General features: G+C 37.7%; 2 protein-coding genes across 2 annotated transcripts; one reads left to right on the forward strand and one right to left on the reverse strand.

Moving 5' to 3' along the window:
• The first annotated feature begins 6,861 nt into the window (after window positions 1–6,861).
• Window positions 6,862–9,365, forward strand: BPG2 (P-loop containing nucleoside triphosphate hydrolases superfamily protein). The gene is made up of 4 exons (XM_079067712.1): window positions 6,862–7,083; window positions 7,157–8,463; window positions 8,625–8,792; window positions 8,883–9,365. Exons 1-4 carry the CDS (start codon window positions 6,963–6,965, stop codon window positions 9,198–9,200), a joined length of 1,914 nt encoding a protein of 637 aa, XP_078923838.1. The 5' UTR covers window positions 6,862–6,962; the 3' UTR covers window positions 9,201–9,365.
• Window positions 9,366–17,210: 7,845 nt separating this feature from the next.
• Window positions 17,211–18,833, reverse strand: ERD15 (dehydration-induced protein (ERD15)). The gene is made up of 3 exons (XM_079066815.1): window positions 18,699–18,833; window positions 17,613–18,031; window positions 17,211–17,520 (listed from the first exon to the last, which is right to left on the reverse strand). Exons 2-3 carry the CDS (start codon window positions 17,968–17,970, stop codon window positions 17,471–17,473), a joined length of 408 nt encoding a protein of 135 aa, XP_078922941.1. The 5' UTR covers window positions 17,971–18,031; window positions 18,699–18,833; the 3' UTR covers window positions 17,211–17,470.
• Between the last annotated feature and the right edge of the window lie 2,013 nt (window positions 18,834–20,846).

Here is a 20,846-nt window from a genome sequence, read left to right on the forward strand (position 1 = left end):
TCTTCAAGCTTTAAGAGCTTAGCCCCAATAGTGTGGAAGCCTCAAATGGAATCACAAATCACCAAAACACCTTGGAAGAACTTGAGAGAATATGTATGCACACTAAAATCGGCCCACTCTTATTTTCACACACTTGTGCCAATTTTGTGAGCCAAGGACCCCTTTATATATTATGGAGGATTAGGGTTACATCCATGTAAACCCTAATACCCATGACCTTTCATTTACATAGGATCCATGGGTTAAAAGCTCCATGGACCATCCATGAAAGCTTAGCTCAACCTAAATGAACTTGGCCCATTCCATATATATAAGTGTCCATATTTAATTAGTTCCTTTTGATCACTTAATTAATTCTAAATTAATTCTTGATCAATACTAATTAAATAATATGATTCCATATTAATATATTAGAACTTATAATATATTAATATAAATCATAAATATACTATTCTCAAAAGACTATCCATATAAATTGTGCCGGTGAAGTGCAACCCAAATGGACCATGCCGGGTCGGGTCAAGTACATACCAAATATAGTTATGGACTTAGACATTAATCCAACAGCAGGGAGCGTCTTGGTTCTCCAAGATTGATCTGAGGTCTGGATATCATCAGATGAGAGTGCGAGATGAGGATATCCAGAAGACGGCGTTCAGGACTCGTTATGGGCATTACGAGTTCGTGGTGATGCCCTTCGGGCTCACCAATGCACCAGCAGCATTCATGGACCTCATGAACAGGGTGTGTAGATCGATGTTGGATCGATCGGTGATCGTGTTCATCGATGACATATTGGTGTATTCGAGATCCAGAGAGCAGCATGAGGAGCATTTGAGGGAGATCCTCGGAGTTCTGAGATCGGAGAGGCTTTACGCCAAATTCTCCAAGTGTGATTTCTGGTTGCGAGAGGTCCAGTTCCTGGGACATCTCGTTAATTAGAATGGGATATTGGTCGATCCGGCCAAGATTGAGGCGGTAATGAGCTGGGAGGTGCGAGGACCCCCACCGAGATCAGGAGTTTTCAGGGGTTGGCCGGCTATTATAGGAGATATATTAAAGATTTCTCCAAGATCGCCGTACCTCTCACCAGGTTGACCCGGAAGGGCGTTACTTTTTCGTGGGGTCCTGAGCAGCAGGCCTCGTTTGAAACTCTTCGCCAGAGGTTGTGCGAAGCCCCGGTGTTATCCCTTCCAGAGGGAATGGAGGATTTTGTGGTGTATTGTGACGCATCGATATCAGGGTTGGGTGCAGTGCTTATGCAGAGGGGGCATGTGATAGCATACGCATCGAGGCAGCTGAAGCCTCATGAGACGAGGTATCCCACTCATGACCTGGAGTTGGGGGCTGTGGTGTTCGCTCTCAAGATCCGGCGTCACTATCTGTATGGGGTTCGGTGTACCATATACACGGACCACAAGAGCTTGAAGTATTTGATGGATCAGCCCAACCTGAATATGCACCAGAGGAGATGGTTGGACGTGGTAAAGGATTACGATTGTGAGATCCTGTACCACCCGGGCAAAGATAACGTTGTAGCTGATGCCCTGAGCCGTAGGGCGGAGAGTGCCCCGATGCGAGATGTTTGCTTGAGATTGACTGTGATGACTCTGGTGTTGGACACCATTCGGAAGGCCCAGGCAGAGGCCGTGAGACCGGAGAACCGCAAGAGGGAGCGGGTGATTGGGCAGGCACCTGAGTTCGTTGCGGATAGCCGTGGGCTTATGACCTTTCAGGGTCAGGTTTGGGTGCCGTATGCGGGCGGGACGCGCACCACTTTGATGGAGGAGGCGCACAGATCGAGGTTCTCGATCCATCCCGGGGCCACTAAGATGTATTTGGACCTGAAGAAAGATTATTGGTGGCCCTGTATGAAGAGGGATGTCGCGTGGTTTGTTGAGAGGTGCTTGACCTGTCGCAAGGTTAAGGCCGAGCACCAGCGTCCGCATGGCAAGTTGCAGCCGCTTGATATTCCCCAGTGGAAGTGGGAACATATTTCCATGGATTTCATCACCAAATTGCCGAGGACCGCGAGGGGTGTCGATGCAATTTGGGTGATCGTCGATCGGCTGACGAAGAGCGCGCATTTTCTTGCCATCAGTGAGAGCTCTTCTGCTGAGAGGTTGGCAGAGTCGTATGTGCGGGAGGTGGTATCGCGTCATGGAGTACCGATCTCGATTGTGTCAGATCGAGATGTACGTTTCACTTCCAGGTTCTGGAAGAAGTTCCACGAGGAGTTGGGTACGAGATTGCATTTCAGTACCGCCTACCACCCCCAGACGGACGGACAGAGTGAGCGAACGATTCAAACGCTCGAGGACATGCTCCGAGCATGTGTGTTAGACTTCGGAGGAAGTTGGGACACCTATCTGCCGTTGGCTCAGTTTTCCTACAACAACAGCCACCATTCGAGTATTAGTATGCCTCCCTTCGAGTTGTTGTATGGGAGGAGGTGTCGGACTCCCATATGTTGGGGAGAGGTAGGGCAACGTGTGATGGGTAGCACTGAGATAGTGCTTCGGACGACAGAGCAGATACAGCAGGTTAGACAGAGGTTACTGACGGCCCAGAGTCGTCAGAAGAGTTACGCGGATAGGCGACGATCCGATCTTGAGTTCCAGGTGGGAGATTTCGTACTCCTGAAGGTATCTCCTTGGAAAGGAGTGATTCGATTCAGGAAGAGGGGCAAGTTGGGGCCCCGGTACATCGGTTCATTCAGGGTGACCGCTATGGTGGGCAAGGTAGCATATCGGCTGGAGCTACCTATGGAGTTGAGCCAGATTCACAATACCTTCCACGTGTCCCAGTTGAGGAAGTGTATAGCCGACGAGTCGGCGGTGGTGTCATTGGAGGATATTCAGGTGGATGCGAGCCTGAATTATGCTGAGAGGCTGATTGCGATCCGGGATCGGAAGATCAAGGTTCTGAAGAACAAGGAAGTGCCCCTGGTGCAGGTCCAGTGGCAACATCGGAAAGGGTCCGAGCTGACCTGGGAGCCGGAGTTGGAGATGCGGAAGTAGCATCCAGAGTTGTTCGATGAGCAGGACTTCGAGGGCGAAGTCTGATTCTAGTGCGGGAGAATTGTAACATCCGGATTCCCAGGTATCTTATTTTATGTATTTTTATTGAATATTAGAGAGGGACTCGGCGAGTAGACGCTTAAACTCGCCGAGTAGGAACGACGTTTGCTGACTGTATTAAATGAATGGACTCGGCGAGTCCATGCATGGACTCGGCGAGTTCGCGCTGTTAAGTGAAACCCTAATCCTCGAGGCCTGAGCCCTATTTAAAGGCCTTTATGGCCTCCATTTGCGGCCAATGCACCCCAGAGGAACCCTAGAGAGAGCAGTAAGAGAGTTGAAAGCAAAAGGAGGCTATTTCTTCATCTTTTTGTGTGGTTTGGCTTGAAGGAAGATAGAAGCACACATATAGAACGTGAAGGGGACTGGATCTGAGCTAATCATCTTGTGGTATCATCTTTGGAGGTATAAACCTTTCCCATTTCGTGTTATATTGATGGATTTCTTGCTTTTAGGGGTTTTACCCTCATTTTATGGAAGATCTAGAGAGTATGAGGTCCACTTTGGGATTATGACATCAGATCTGGACCCATAGAGGTCCAGAGGACCTTTCCCACTCTGCTTTATGCTGATTCATGGAGGATTGGAGACTAGGTTGCCATTTCTAGTGTTATTTCTCCATTTGAGGCTTGATATGGGATGCATGCACGTAAAGGTTGCACCTTTACGTGACTTTTGAGTGTTAAAAGGATGGATCTACTGTTTGGTGAAGCAGATCTGACCTCAAGAGATATTTTGAGGGTTTTCATGGGAGGAACTCGCCGAGTCCATAAGGGACTCGACGAGTCGAGTCGGGTTGCCCCGCGACTTGCGACCTGTGACGACCCATGGAGCACCGGGTTGACCAGCGAGTCCTGGGAGGACCAGGGACGTAGAGTACAGACATGTACTCGCCGAGTCACTCTAGTGCACTCGGCGAGTCCGGTCAATGTTGACCGTTGACTTTTGTTGACTTTTAGGGTTTAGTCAGTGGTTGGTCTTATGAGCCATTAGAGGGGCAGATTGGTCTTTTGTCCTTCTTAGAGAACTTATAGAGAGGGGTTGACCTAGCCTTTAGAAGTTGTATTAATTAGAGTAATTATTTATGTGATTAGGCGAAGGCTAGCGCAGTAATTCAGAGTTCGAGATTTACCGACTCACCCGAGGTGAGTCTTCTCACTATACTTTACCTTGAGTGGTAATAGAGCTATGTGATAGAGTATCTTGTATGTTATGTATGTGAGGTGTTGCACTGTATTATTTCTATGTGATATATGCTGTGTGTATTCCAGAGTTACAGAGTTAGAACCGGAAGGTTCATAGAGTTAGGACCAGAAGGTCCACAGAGTTAGGACCGGAGGGTCCACAGAGTTATAGCCTCGAGTGGCTAATATGTGTTACATGTGGTATTTTGGGGAACTCACTAAGCATTTATGCTTACAGTGTTGTGTTATGTGTTTCAGGTACCAGTGAGGATCGCAGGAAGGCGCCGGCATGATCAGTACACACATGAGGAGCTTTTTATACTTGTGATCTTGGGATATGTTTTCTGGAGTGTTCTGTGATACAATGAGATTTTTATAATATTGTGAATGAAATTATGTTTTTAAAATGTGAAAAATTGTTTGAAAATTTTGGGCGTTACACTTCGTGTAAAGCTTTCACTGGAATTTTAGGGTTACTCTGAATTTGTTGAACAATTAAGTTTGCTACGAATCTGGAAGTGCAAGTTTTAACCGCCCTTGTTTGCAAACATTTATGCTCATCATGTACTGTTTGCACCAACCAATCCTGATTTTCATTAGCCCTCGATATTTGGACTGCCCATGGACATGTACCTTTATATGCAATTACATCTTTACCCTTGCACTTTGCCCTACTTCTAGTTGAGGGCCCACCACCATCAACTACTTTAGATGGCTTACTTACAACACCTTTACATTTCACCCTAATCCGGATTTTATCATTTTTGGCTAGGTATAAAGACCTTTGAAGCTACAACGTGTGACTTCATGTAGTTTTTAACATCACTCTTGGTTTTGAAGACCTGGCCAATCTGAAATGGTTTTACATGAACCTCTCCATGAGAGCATGTACTTGACTTACTCAACTCTTTTAGCAGTCTCTTCCTATCATCTTCATGAAATCCTGCAAATTGATAATCATCAGTGGCAATAACTTCCAACTCATCATCAACCATGTCATTCCCTTCATCTTTGGAATGATTGTTCAGAATTCCATGTTCATCTACATCAACAACATTATGGAATTCACTCATGTCTACATCTACATCAAATTGTATGTTAGACTCATCCACATTGTATTCACTGTCATCAGAATCATCTCCACTATCCTCAGAACCATGACCACTCTCAGAATAGAAAGCCTCTCCACTATCATCACTCACCATACCCTCTAGATAATCCACTTCTGGTTGTTGTTCAAATAAAGTTTGAACATTAAACTGAGCATCATAATCAGCATAAAGTGAGTAATCCTCTATAAATGGTTCATAGTCATCAACTGTTGCAGTATTAGCTCCATCATCAGCTTGGCAGCTTGGTTCCTGTACATGGTAAGTTCCCAATGGTTCTCCAGTTTCAACTGCACTAGTGATCACTTCTTCTTGAGTTTCAATTTCATGATTCACCACTTCCTCTTGAATGACATGACTTTGTTTGCTAGCTTGTGACCTTATAAATGGCAGAATACTCTTTGAGTAATCATGCCCTTCATCAACATCTAATACTTGTGACTGCTCACAATCAGGGTTCATAGACTTGTTCAAATCAAGCTTTCTACTACATGATCCTGGTTCTCTCCTACAAGGTTTCTTTCTATTCATTTCAGGTGACACACTATCAGGCTCCAACTCTTCAATAACAACTTTAGAAGGGGACTTGTAATAACTAGCCACCCTTGTCTGACCAGTTTCAATATACACCCTAATAAGTCTGTGTTTAGGGACATATGATACCATTTTAAGTACATCTTGGTCATTACCTAAAGGCATTAAGCCATAGTCCAAAGGGTATTCAGGGATACAGAAATGGTAGTAAAGTGTTTGCTCAGTTTTGTACCCTAGTTCTCGGACCATGTCGTCAAGCTCATGAACTGAAAATAAATCAGTGTCAACATCATCTACATATGCTACAACACCATCAACGTATTTCCTTCCAGGTGCTTTGGTGAAGACACCACTGTAGTGTATCTTCAACGTGAAATAATTGTCATATCCTTCTGCAAACACAAAAAAATGAAAGAGTAAAATCAATGATTTATCTACGTCAACACAATCGACCAAGAAAAAACAAGTTATTTTGTAGTATTGTACCGTATCTTTTTCCTAAGTCCTCCACGGTTACAAATTTTTCTCGAAAACACCATATTGATAGCACCATTGCAATTCCTGCAGCTTAAAACCCTAAATCCCAATTTCTGTTCTTGCTTCTACGATGGGAATGAACCCGATGAATACAGATGTAACTGGTTATCTTCTTGGGAGAGGGACGGGTAGTGACGTGCAAGAAACATGTAATCATTTCATATTAAAGAGAGAATGTTACAACTGAAATGACGAAATTACCCCTGCAATATTTTATTAAAAATGAGTTAACGGTGAAATGCTAACGGAGGGAGCCGGAAGGACCAAATGTTAAAAGTTTTGAAACCACAGGGACTATCTGTGAGGTTTTTTAAACTTAGGGATTAAACTTGATATTTCTGAAAACCACAGGGACCATTTTTGAAGTTTTGTCTTAATAAAAAGTTAAAACCGATAACCCCCCATTCCATATTTGGTTTCATCACTTGTTATTTGTTAATTTTCTGTTGCAATTGGTTCCTTCTACGAGGACAGGGTTCAGCAAAACCCCCGCGTCACTGTAGGGTAAGAAAAAGAGAATGTCAATTATGTTATCTTCTTCACCTCTGCTTTCGTCAAGAACTCCAACCCTAATCCTGAAACTACACAATCACTTCAGTTCTGAAGTGAACCCATCAATTCGTCTTCTCTTGTCTACAGGTAAACTCCATTACTCTTTACCCTTTTCCATTCCCAATTCCTTCCTTGTTCATTTCTTCAATTCCCCTTATAGGTCTACATAGCAAAAGCATCAAGAACAAAGATTCATACGTTGCCTTATCAGTAAACGGCAATCTATCAACAACACATACAACCAATTCGAGAAAAAAACATAAAAAACCACCGCCCCTTTTAAGCGAGGGAAGGGACGATGACGATAGTTTAGGGATTGTTTGTCCTGGTTGTGGAGTTTTTATGCAAGATAACGACCCAACTTTACCTGGGTATTATCAGAAAAAGAAGGCCGAAGTTACAGATGTGTTCGATGACATCGAAGGTGAATTAGACGACAGTGATGAAGGTGATGAAGGGGAAGGGGAAGAGGAATTAGAGAGTGAAAATGACGATGTCTTGGATGATGAATTGGATATTGAAGATGAACTCGATTGGGATTCCGATTGGGAACCTGATTTCGAAGATGATGAGGACGATTTGAGTAAAGAGCTTGATGGGTTTACAGCTCCGGGAGTGGGATACGGGAACATCACAGAGGAAGTACTCGAAAAGGGGAAGAAGAAACGGGTGTCAAAATCGGAAAGAAAAAAGATAGCTCGTGAAGCTCAGGTGGAAAAAGAAGAGGTAACCGTTTGTGCAAGATGCCATTCCTTAAGGAACTACGGACAGGTCAAGAATCAAAATGTGGAGAATCTGATTCCGGATTTCGATTTTGACAAATTGATTTCCACCCGATTGATGAAACCCACCGGAAACGCCGATTCCACAGTTGTAATCATGGTAGTGGACTGTGTAGATTTCGATGGCTCGTTCCCAAAACGAGCTGCTAAATCTTTGTTTGACTCATTACAAGGCCAAGAAGGTTTCAAGAGTAGTAAAAAGTTACCTAAATTGGTGCTTGTAGCAACAAAGGTCGATCTTTTACCATCTCAAATTTCTCCAACTAGATTAGACCGATGGGTTCGACACCGTGCCAAGGCTCAAGGTGCACCGAGGTTAAACGGGGTCTATTTGGTTAGTTCAAGAAAAGATTTAGGTGTTAGAAATTTGCTAACTTTTGTTAAGGATTTGGCTGGACCTCGTGGACATGTATGGGTGATTGGGGCTCAAAATGCGGGTAAATCGACTTTGATCAATGCACTTGCTAAGAAAGGAGGTGTAAAAGTTTCAAAACTTACCGAAGCCGCGGTTCCCGGGACCACGCTTGGGATTTTAAGGATCGGAGGGATATTATCGGCAAAAGCAAAAATGTACGACACACCGGGTCTCTTGCATCCGTATTTAATGTCCATGAGATTGAATCGAGAGGAGCAAAAAATGGTTGAAATACGGAAGGAATTACGTCCACGAACGTATAGAATTAAGGCAAGTATGCATATTGTCTTATGCACTTGTCGTCGTCCGATCTGGTTCTATAACCCTAGAACCAGATCGGACGACTGTCTATGCACTAGTTGGATCTGGTCCAACTGGTGCATAGAATGTGATGGTTTCTGATGAAAGATGTTTTGTATTTTTTTTTGCAGCAAGGTCAGGCAATACATGTTGGTGGTTTGATGAGACTAGACCTAAATCATGCATCGGTGCAGACGATTTATGTGACGGTTTGGGCGTCAACAAATGTTTCGCTACATCTTGGTAAGATTGAAAATGCCGACGAGACTTGGAACAAGCATGCTGGTGTTAGATTGCAGGTAAAGCATGAATAGGATTGCATATTTAGGTTTTTGAGTAAAATGCATTTTAGGTCCCTGAGTATAACTACTGATTTTTGTTATTTGCAGCCGCCTATAGGTGCAGATCGTGTGTGTGAATTAGGGAAGTGGGAAGCGAGGGAAGTGAAGGTGTCGGGGACAAGTTGGGATGTGAACAGTGTTGATTTAGCAGCTGCAGGACTTGGTTGGTTGTCATTGGGTTTGAAAGGTGAAGCAAGTTTGAGTTTGTGGACTTTTGATGGGATTGAGATAACGACGCGTGAGCCTTTGGTACTTGATCGTGCACGGTTTCTTGAAAGACCTGGTTTTTTGCTGCCAAAGGCTATATCGGAGGCTGTTGCCAACCAAAATAAAGTCGAGCCTCGGAATGAAGATGTGCTACTGTGATCTTTCATCTTTGCTTTCTGCTTAATGCTTATGTAAATGCTTGTTCTTTAGGTAACACTGTAAGTGTGCATTGTTGCCTTTCAATTTTCTGGACAAGTATGTGAGTTTTCTCTATCCATATAGGAGCAGATTAGCCATATTATACTAATGAAATTGATTGTTCGATATCTTAGTGCTGAATAGCTTTGTTGTTGTTTTTTTTTTTTAAATAATTCATAGCTGTTGTACATGTCATTTGTTCTCGTAGACTCGATTGATGATATTCTTGTTAGATGGAATGTGCACAATTAATGAAAAAAAAAAAAAACAGAAACAAACAGCAAAATATATTTACAAAATTGAGTGTATATATGAGTAACGTATTTGAGTCTTGAGAACTACAAACAAGAAAATATATAGATTTAGTCCTTCACAAGTAGTGTCTTAAGATAGAAATTGTTGGGAAATCTTTCTTGAGGATATAAGCATAACAATTGAATTCAAGTGAATCTTAAATTTGTCAATGGTCTATGCTCTCATGATTGAAGAAAACGAAAGAAAAGAAAATGAAGTGTCTCATGAACAACATTCAAATATTCAAATCTGTCAATTGATTGACTTTATATAGGCTTCAATATGATAGTTAGTAGGTGTAAGACCCATGTATTACATTATTACATAGGCTCATTTGAAAAAAATATTAAATATGAAATTCTAAATATTTGACAAGTTTGATTTTATAAGAAAAATAAAAAAATATTGAATTATTAAAATTAAAGTGTTTTTTTCTTTTTTAAATTTAAATAAATAAATAAAGGAAACTAATAAGACTTTAATTTAGAAATTTTGAATTAGAAGAAATGTCAATTAATGATATTGATATGCATTTATTAGGGAAAAGTTCAATAGAGAACCATTATTAATCAAGGAACCAAGGAACCAATCCAAAACGTCGGAATTTAAAGCGATCAACGGCAAAAGGAAGAGTTGTAAATTTTATAATGGACGCAAATGTACCGGATTATAACAAAACCCATTTCCTTTTTTTCATTTAAATTTTTTTTTAGGCCAAGTTGTTTATCGAAAAAAAAAACCGAATATACCGTTGTTCACGATTTTTCGTCATCTTTCCATAGAGATCCATGATGATATATAAAAAACGAATTTTTTTTTTCGAAAAAAACTCACTTAATTTTCTTAGTTTTTTCAATATTTAAGTTTATTTTTATGAATCTATGTTTAAAAAGTACAAAAAATATGAATTTTGATATATTTATTAATTTTTTTTCTATAAAAAAATAGACCTTAAATTTTTTCATCAAAGAAACTGAAGTGAGTTTTTTTCGAAAAAAAAACTTCGTTTTTTATATATCATCATGGATCTCTATGGAAAGAGAACGAAAAATTGTGAACAACGGTATATTCGGTTTTTTTTTTCGATAAAAAACATGGCCTAAAAAAAATTTTAAACGAAAAAAAGTGGTGAGTTTTTTTTGTAAAGGGTGGATTTTTTGGTATAATCCGGTGTGTGTACGTCCAATATAAAAGTGTACATCTATTTCCTTAGCCGTTGATCGTTATGATTTCCAACGCTCACGATTGGTTCCTTGGTTAATTATGATTCTCTATTGAACCTTACCCTGCATTTATTATTACATTTATTGCCATTATTACATTTAAATATTATATGAAATTTAATAAAATGGAAAAAACCACAAAATGTCATGTGAAAAAAATTTAATTGAAAAAAACCTAAAAATGACATGTGGCCAAACCAATAAGACTGTGACATGTGGCAAAAAGATTTTCATTTCTTAAAGTAGATTAGTTGTCAAATTACAACCCGAATCTATCAATTGATCGGGTTTACATAGGCTTTCAATATAATAGTTATAAATTGTCAAACTAACAATAACTGTCAAAACCAAAATTACCTGCCATTTAGTTAAAATCCTAAGGCTTGGACGGTATGGGCTTGGTGAGGAGCTCGGCGAGTTCGGCGCACACCGGGCCGACCCCTCGGCTTGCCGAGCCCGACTCGGTATCTCGGTGAGTAAATGCCGAGTTTGACTATGTTGAGTGGACCAATGGGGTGGCTGGCAACGACTACTTCCATTTTATTATTATTTTTTTATTTTAAAAAAAACTCCTATAAATACTACAACCCTTAACCATTTTCACTCATCAAAATTAATTTACAACTCATATACATTTTCTCAAAATGTCGTCTTCGTCATCTTCATCGGGCATGTTTGATGCCTTGCTTGAAATGACCATAGGAGGCGGAGGCGGAAAAGATGATCGATCAACTACAACAAGAAAATGCAAAGAATGCTCGCCGAAGGAAGAGAAGATACATACAAAGATTTCGTGAGGTGGCTAATGAACGACTCATGCAAGATTACTCTGTGGATGAGACCACGTTTAAAAGATATTATTTTCGTCGCCAGTTCCGTATGTATCAATCTCTGTTTTTGCCTATCGTCAACGACGTCATGACAGCGTGTCCATTTTTTCAACAACGTCGAGATGCTAAAACTACAGTTGGCTTTACTCCTATACAAAAATGCACCGCTGCACTTCGTCAATTAATGTATGACACTTGCCCCGATGCACTAGAGGAGAACCTTAGGATGTCCAGACGTACTACACGAACTAGCCTTCACAACTTTTGCAAGTATGTCATGAGATTATATGGTCCACGATATCTACACAAACCTACTTGTAGTGACATCCAACAATTGTATCAGGGACGAAACACAAGCAGTAGAAGAAGGGGGCCGAATCCTAATATATATATATATATATATATATATATATATATATATATATATATATATATATATATATAATAAACCGTTTATATAGCTTTAAATCTTACTATGAATCAATACATATAACCATGGTAATATAAATAAGAAAAGGAAGGCAATTAAATTACACTTGAATACTTGAATAAAATGTTACCCTTATAATAAAAAGTTGCTACTGAAAACTAATTAAATAATGAAATACAAATGACAAAGTTAAGTAAAAAATAAAAAGGTATAACAAGCGGGATACCTTAGTTAGAGCAGTGAAACCTTTAAGGCAAGAGATGCGGGCAAGTCAGTCGCTAGAACTCCCAGATGCTAATAACTCGCTAGAAGGGGTAGAAAGCCTGTTCTTTTGGTACAAATCCTCGTTCTTGAATGAAACTAGCAATTGATTTGTATGATGCACTTTGATAGACTTAGACCTAGACATAAATAATTTTACTATTTCTAAAAAAACCATTAATATATAAAAAAAAGTATAATAAACATATAACAGAGAAGTTATGGAAGGTCTAAAGCCTAAGGTCTTACCAACTCTAATATGACATTGCAGTAACTTTAATATATTAAAAAAAATATAATAAACATATCTAATATGACATTGCAGTAACTTTAATATATTAAAAAAATATATAATAAACATATAACAGAGAAGTCATGAAAGGTCTAAAGCCTAAGGTCATACCAACTCTAATTTGACATTATAGTAACTTTAATTTGACATTGCGTATTCATCAAAACATAGCCATTCTAAAGCAAATAAATATAAACAACACAAATCTAATCCTCAAAAGCAAAAGGAATATAACCACTAATGGAGAAGAAGAATCCATACAGTCCCAACAATGGTGGGTGGTGAAGCAAGGCGATAGAATAGGGCAGAGTCGTTGCTCTCCGGCTGCTAGCATCACTTCTGCTGTGGAAAAGGATGTTTCTCTTCTTCCTTGTATCTCTCTTAGTTTTCTTTTAAAATTTTGAAGATATTTCCTTCACTCATTGATCATTCGACAATAATGTTATCTTTTTCTAATTTCTGCAACTTCTCTCCTCCTAATTTTCTTCCTATTTTATCTCTTTAATTATAACCGATTGTTGTTGACGATTTTATTTTTCTGATATTTATGAGGGCAAATATATTTCTATTCTTAAATTAATGATTTCAAATTTAATCTACTGAACTGACGGGCCAACTGTAGTTTTTACCTAAAAATCATGAAGGCCAACATTATAACAACTAATTTATTTATTTTTTAGGTATTAGATGGCAAAAAAACAGCGGGGCCATGGCCCCTCCTAGCCCCAAAAGGGATCCGCCCCTGAATTGTATGCTCATTACTCAAATGTGCATGACTTTCTTGGAATGTTGGGAAGCCTAGATTGCCTCCACATGGCATGGGGTTGTTGTCCGAATGCCCATAAAGGGCCATAAAGGGCAATACACCCGAGGCAATCATGGTTATCCAACCATTATAATTGAAGCGGTGGCCTCACATGATATGTGGATATGGCATGTATTCTTTGGCTCAGTTGGCTCCCTCAATGACATTAATGTTCTTAACATGTCACCGTTACTTGACGACATGTATAACGAGACTGCACCCGACTCATCCTTTCAAGTAGCTGGAACATCGTATAGGAACGAGTATTATCTTGTGGATGAGATCTATCCGGAGCGTGCTTGTTTTGTGAAGTCATTGTCTTGTCCAAATGATCACAAAAGATTGAAGTTTAAGAGAGTTCAAGAGAATGCGAGAAAGGATGTTGAATGAGCATTTGGAGCTTTGAAAAAACGTTGGCATATTTTTAAATATCCCGCACCTTATATGGAGGAGAAGAAAATGAGTGAGGTGATGTATACTTGTATCATATTGCATAATATGAATCTCGAAGAAAAAGAAATGCAATATGTGAGTATAACGAAAACGAGATTGTTCCACCGACACAAGCTTTTGAGGTTGGAAGCGCGGAGTACATGTCAAGGAGGGAAATAGTTCATGATATTGAGACGCATCATGTTCTTCGTAGGGACTTGACGAAACATATTTGGAACATCGATCTTAACGCGGAACCGGTCGACGATTTGGAAGGTCAATTTTCCGATGAAGATGTCCTTTAGGTCTATCTAGGTTTGGTTTTAGTTTCTATGTTTTTTATTTTAAATTCTATTTTTTTTTTGGGTATGTTTGTTGTATTTTTGAATTTCTATGTTTTTATTTTAAGTTTAATGAATTTTTAGTTTTTTAAAAATGCTATGTTTGAAATATTTATTTTGTATAGTAAAAAAAAAGGTAGCATGACAAGTGTGGCAACCCGTGCCTAACAAATGACAAATTTTAGCTAAAGTGTGGCAAGTGTGATGTGGTGCCTACGTGGACAGTGGCAAGTGTGACACCACATCCACTAGTCTAATTAACGTATGTTTAATTAATTAACAAAATTAATTTCAGATTTAAGAAGAGCCTAAGGCTCAAGGTTCTATCATTGTCCATTAAATGTGTATTAACCCAGGCCTAATCCATGCCTAATTGGCTAACCTAACACCACCGTCTCAACTTAAATGCTTTTGTCTCTTACTTAATCAATTTTTATATAGTTTATTGACAAGCTTATAAGCCACTAAAAGTTCTATTTCCTTCTTATATGGGACAAAGTTACAACAATAACATATATTTTCTATTCAAACAAAATAATACCCCAAATTGAAACAAGAAAAAAATTAAGAGAATTTTGATATTTAAACCAGGAAGGCAAAATATGACATGTATTTGAAAAATGTATAAACTTGAATATTTCATAATGAATACTAATCGGATCTAATTTGTGGGCATTGAACTAAAGTCACGAACTAACCACTTTTTGTATTAAGGCTAGACAAAAACTACCACACATCACATCTAAATATAGGTCCATTCTTACCATTGTGTTGAAGAACTTTATCAACTCTAAAAAAATATGAGCTCACATAGATAATGCCAATAAAGAATATTTAGTAGTATTCCACTACAAAAACTACTTACATTATTAAGAATAAACATTCATCCCTGAATCATCAACATAAAACACACTATTAAATATCCTATGAGTAAGCATACATGTGTGTTTGTGTTGCTTCGATTTTTCCCAAACTAATTTGCCTAGTGAACCTAGACCATGGATCACCAATGTTGCTTGGTTTCCACCGCATGGTGATTGTTGTGTTGACTTTAAGCTTATTTTTCTATGTTGTGAAGATAACTTGCTCTTTATTGAGGGATTTTGTCAAAAGATAAACTATATTTTCTTCCGACTCTATATAAATAATTCCATTTTTAGTAAGTCTCTTGTTGTTTTATGTTTATCCTTGATATCTCTAGACTTGTCATTGTGATTTGTGCTCTTGTTAGAGTAGTCACACAATCACTATGAATCCAAATGAGAGCGACAAGCTTAGGCCATATAGGAATACCTTATAAGAAGCTTTTAAGCTACTAAATTTCTTCAACAACTTTGTTTATAGCTACAAATTTTGCTTCCATAGTAGAATGGGTATACATAGCTTGCGTAAATGATTTCCAAGAAACAACAACTCCATTAAGTATGAATAAATAGCCACTAGTGGACTTACTTTCAGAAGTGTTTGAAATCCAGCTTGCATAACAATATCCTTCTATCACACGAGGATATTTTGTGTAATGGCAATGCAACCCATAGTTCATTGTATATTTCAAGTGTTTAAGAACCCTAACTAAAGCATACCAATGATCTTTCCCGAGATTGTGAGAGGATCGACTCAATCTGCTCACACTATATGCCAAATATGGTATTGTGCAATTCTTTATATACATCAAACTTCCAATAACTTGAGTATACTCTAGCTAAGCTACACTATCACCTAATTTTTTCTTAAGATGACAAGAATGATCAAATGGGGTAACAACCGGTTTGTCATGTCCAAACTTTCTAAGGACCTTTCATATATGATGGGATTATGTAAGAGTATAACCTTAAAGGTTCTACTAAATTTTACACCAATAATTACATTGGCTATCTTGATATCCATATCAAAAGAGGATTGTAACATTTTCTTGGTTTGATTGATGACAGCTAACAAAATTCCCATAATAAGCATGTCGTTCATATATAAGCATATGATAACTCTGATATCCTTAATATTAAAAGAGGATTGTAACATTTTCTTGGTTTGGTTGATGATATCTAACGAAATTCTCATAATAAGCATGTCGTCCATATATATAAGCATATAATAACATAGACATTCTTGTACAGCTTGGCATAAACACATTTATCACACTTATTTATTCTAAATTCATTTTATGAAAATGTATTATCAAACTTCTAGTTTCATTGTTTTGGAGCCTTTTCATTCAATTAAATTTATTCATCTAATTCACCATTCAAGAATAAAATTTTCACATCTATTTGATATATTTCCAAAACTGTAAATAGTTAATGCTATAATGTCTTTATCTGTAACCCTTCATAAAATTTTAAAATATCATATATACTCTTCTTAAACATCAAAATATCATATATGTCCTTAAATATCAAAATATCATATATGTTCCTCTTGAACATCAAAATATCAATGTTAATATCTAAAATATCCTCTATGTACAAAATGAAAGTATTCAACAACAAAATCTAAGCAATCAATGCATACATTAAGCGGAGAGGGGCAAAGGGCTGAAGATGAAGCCTTTTGTTTGTCAAGAGAGCAACATTTCAACAATTTAAAAGTAGACGTACAATTATTATAGACATACGATAATATGGTTAAAATTTTTAATTATTATAATAGCTCTAAGATATAAAAATGATTATAAACTATTAAAAACATTGTAAAAAAAGATTTAGGCAAATATGATATTTTAAAGGTTTATAAAGGATAAATATAATATTAAAAAATTAAGTTGGACAAATATGATATTTTAATGTTTAAGAAGGGCATATATCAAATTCTCTCAAATTTTTTTATCCATTAATCATATAGTTAAAATTGTAGGTTAACATTTTCAAATAAACGGATTCAGGAGGTTTTATGAATCTCAAATACACCTTGGATAAGTGTTCACAAATTTCCACTTTAGTTAATTTTTATCATTTTACTAATTTGAAGAAAAACTTATGACTTATGATACCTATCTTTGTATGCGTAGAAATTAAACCAACCAAAACCAAACCACTTCCATGACAAAAAAAAAAAAGGGAGAAAACAGACTCTTGAATTACTTCTTCTCCATTTAGTTTCCCTGGCTAGTTGAAACAGCATATATGAGTATGAACAAGGCTAGGTGGTAGAGATACAAAGAGCATTAAAACCTTGCTCTATACAGAAACTTACAATAAACATACAAGACAACTACCTACTACAGTTTTTGTGAATATATATGTATACATGCAGAACTGAAAAAGCTAATTAATTAAGCAAGGCCAGAGAAACCTGGAAAACTAATTACATTCACTGTGATTGTTGGCCTAAGCGACTTCACTGCCTTTTCTTGGATACTTGGCTTCTGCTTCCAAACCTAATTATAAACACAGGTTAGATGTTAGAACCAAAAGTAGTGACATTGTCTGCATGATAATTGTCTAAGTGTGTGTATGCATCCATACTTACTATTTATGGGCATTTGCTTGTAAGCATTTGGGGAAAATGCGTTTGCTGTTTCCATTTCAGAAGAAAGGAGGAACTGCTCGTATTGTGCTTCCATGGATAATATGTCTTCATCGGTGTCAATGGAATCAGGAAGCATATCAGCAATGTCACTGCTATCGTAAGCATCTGGTGTGTATGTGTTTCCAAAGAAACCATCTTCACCCTGCTGTTGGCTGAGCCAGTAGTCATGAAACCAAGTTGAAGTCGTCACCAGTTGCCACCATTCTGGGGAGAAATCCTCCACCTGACGAACAGCAGCAGGGACGAACAATGGCGCATCTGGGTTAAGTGTAGATCGTCGTTGTGAAACCAATGCCATTTCTACTTTCCAATGAAGTTTTTTTCACCCACAACGATTTCACGAATATATAGGAAGTTACCTGGTAAATGAAAAACGCATAAGTTGAATAAACCGGGTCAATCAGTGAACCGAAATGAAATTAGATTTCATACACAGTAAAGTGGTAACAAATCACTTAACGTAACAAACATTACAAGTACAAACTTCAACAATCGAAGACCAAAATCCGACGATTTTCCATGTCAATCAGTCAACCAAATAGTCCAAATCATTTAATGATGGGTTTCGAGACAGAAAAAAAAGTAAATAAATAATCTCAGGTATTGATCAATCGATCATTACAAAGATCAAGTCTATCAAACAGAAGACATTTGAATAAACTTTATGAACGAAGATCAAAATCCGATAATATTCCAAGTCAATTGGTCAACCGTCAACCAAATAGTCTAAATCAACTTTAAAATCATTTTCGTGGCAAAAACTGTAAAGTCAAAGTAGATCTCACGTTCTATGATCAAAATTTTAGGTCATAATCCATGATTCTACTTAAAAGTCAAGCATATAGAATTAAGGTGACCTTGATGATCGAAGATCAAAGTCCGTTGATTCTCCAACTCAATCAGTTCCAAAAATAAACACATACTATGGAACCTTGGAACAATTTCCAAATTAGTTTTAATTTGAATAGACTCAAATATATGATGAAAGATTCAAATTCGAGCGAGTCAAAGTAACAGCGATTATACCTTTAAAGATTTGGAGCAAAAATATCTGAAAGTAAAACTCTACGATCCAGACAATTTCGTAGCAGTCTGATCGAAGCGTGGTGGTATTTATAGCAAATGCATCCGGAGGTTCGGGTACATCCGAGCCTGAGGTTCGAACCCGAACTAACCTAACCAATAGTCAAGGTTCAACAATCAAACAGGCAAACGCGTCTCATAATTTACCGTGTGTCGAGTCTCTAAAATCTAAATTAAATTCATGGAAGTGATGGCATGGTGCGCGGTACCCACTCGATTGATGATAATGAGGAGAGGGACGGATGGGATGACGTGACTTGGTTTGATCTGACGGTTAAGATTTGTTAAATGATGAGACGTGAGTTGGCTTGTGGGGTCCACAGTTAGGCGCTCGATATGGCCTCTCTCATAATCCGCGTTCCGCACATGGTTCCGACTGATTATTGTTGAAAATGATGGATACTTTGGAACTTATCTCGTTATGTGTTATTTTTAATTTTTTATAAATGACTACTCTTCTCTTTGATTAAAAATTAGTAAAACTATATAATACTATTTTGAAATAAATGACAAATAAACAGTTGTTATTTGTTAACTCTGTTAAATGACATATTCTTGAAGGAGATGGTCAACGGTGCATTTGGATATGAGTTTTGTACAATCCAACATTATAACGATTGGTTTTGATGTTTAGATAAGCAAATTTTACTTCTTCAAGTGCAAAGTAATAAAATTACTGTCAGAGACTAGGATCGAAATGTTTATGTCTATTTCTTCTTATCGTATCGTTTATAATTTTCAGAAACAATATAACCATCATTTGAATTTTTTCACTAAATATTCCACAAATAAATAACAAAAACAAAATGTTTATGTCTTATTATTATAAGAGCCCCCAATAAATTGTTTCCATTATTTACAAAACAGCCTACCGACTATCTTGGCAGTACACTAGATCTATGATCAATGATTTATTATTACTAACCAAAAACTTGAGCATGTACAAAACTCCCCATAATCTCCTAGGGGGGGCAGGCTACTGAGATACACTAACAACCTTCTTAACCGCGAGCTTGAATATGTTAGTGGGGATTAGGTCAATCCTCTTGTTAACCTAATAATCTATCATTCCCAGAATTTTGTAGAGCCACTTTTTAGAATCCTTAAATTCTTTTGTCAATCTATTCATTCATAGGTTTCAACACTATCGTATAATATGAGTATCCATGAACGCAAATCGTGTTCCCTTATCAACCAATGAAAAAACAATATATTCATAGAGAAATATACTTGCCCAATCAAACAAAAAAACCAATATTTATAGACAAATATACACTAGTTGAGTAATCCGATATGTACCTGGTCAAGCGTCCACCAAGGCAGTCTTGCGTCCCCATCAGCGTTGGTGCCTGGTGGCAAAAAATCCGACCAGCATAATTGTTCTAGACTATGTCACCAACACAATGTCATTGGTAATAAACATACGCCAATGCACCCTATCTTGTATCTCGTCCAAGATCAATGCGAAGATACATGATATGGGTTTAGAGATATAACCCAATCTCTACCGAGAACTAGACACATGTCATAGACTAACTGTACATATTCCAAGGTCCTCCAAATTGAATCACAGTCCACATATGTATTTTCATGTTCAATAAACACCATATGTTTTATCACTATATATTTCTCTATTAGGCATCTAAGAGAGAGGTGGATTGCCTCCATCGTTGATCTCTAAAGTATGCTCTCATAGATTTATGGTATGACTAAATAACTTAATACAATAATACCTATATAGTTGGCACAATTGTAGACATCACCCTTATTTTTTAAGAAATTGGGATGACAATATTGTGAATTCTCCACTTCTTTCACACGATTAACCACCCTTTATGTGTCCGTCTTTGAGAGTAGAAGCAAAATCCTCACATTGATTACCCAATTTGAATGTTGAAACAGGGTTCCATTGTGCGAGTTCAAATGCAAATTATGGTCCATATTAATTACCCAAATTGAATGAAACGGTGTTCCATTGTGCAAATTAAGGTTCCATATGGATGCAAATCCTCATATTGATTGTACATTTTGTGTTCTTATGTGTTATAGAATTAAACAGGACAAAACTTTTATGAACTAAATGAGGTCCGA

Source organism: Lactuca virosa, chromosome 8, assembly GCF_052849685.1.
Source record: "Lactuca virosa cultivar CGN04683 chromosome 8, Lactuca_virosa_CGN04683_v6, whole genome shotgun sequence".
Lineage (NCBI taxonomy): Eukaryota > Viridiplantae > Streptophyta > Magnoliopsida > Asterales > Asteraceae > Lactuca > Lactuca virosa.

What these genes read in the sequence shown, in the direction of transcription:
- BPG2 (XM_079067712.1), top strand. Translation starts at nt 6,963, where the DNA reads ATGTCAATTATGTTATCTTCTTCACCTCTGCTTTCGTCAAGAACTCCA. An exon ending in TCGTCTTCTCTTGTCTACAG is followed by an intron (nt 7,084 to 7,156) that starts GTAAACTCCATT and finishes TTCCCCTTATAG; the next exon opens with GTCTACATAGCAAAAGCATC. An exon ending in ATGCTGGTGTTAGATTGCAG is followed by an intron (nt 8,793 to 8,882) that starts GTAAAGCATGAA and finishes TGTTATTTGCAG; the next exon opens with CCGCCTATAGGTGCAGATCG.
- ERD15 (XM_079066815.1), bottom strand. Translation starts at nt 17,970, where the DNA reads ATGGCATTGGTTTCACAACGACGATCTACACTTAACCCAGATGCGCCA. An exon ending in CAAGCAAATGCCCATAAATA is followed by an intron (nt 17,521 to 17,612) that starts GTAAGTATGGAT and finishes GTTTATAATTAG; the next exon opens with GTTTGGAAGCAGAAGCCAAG.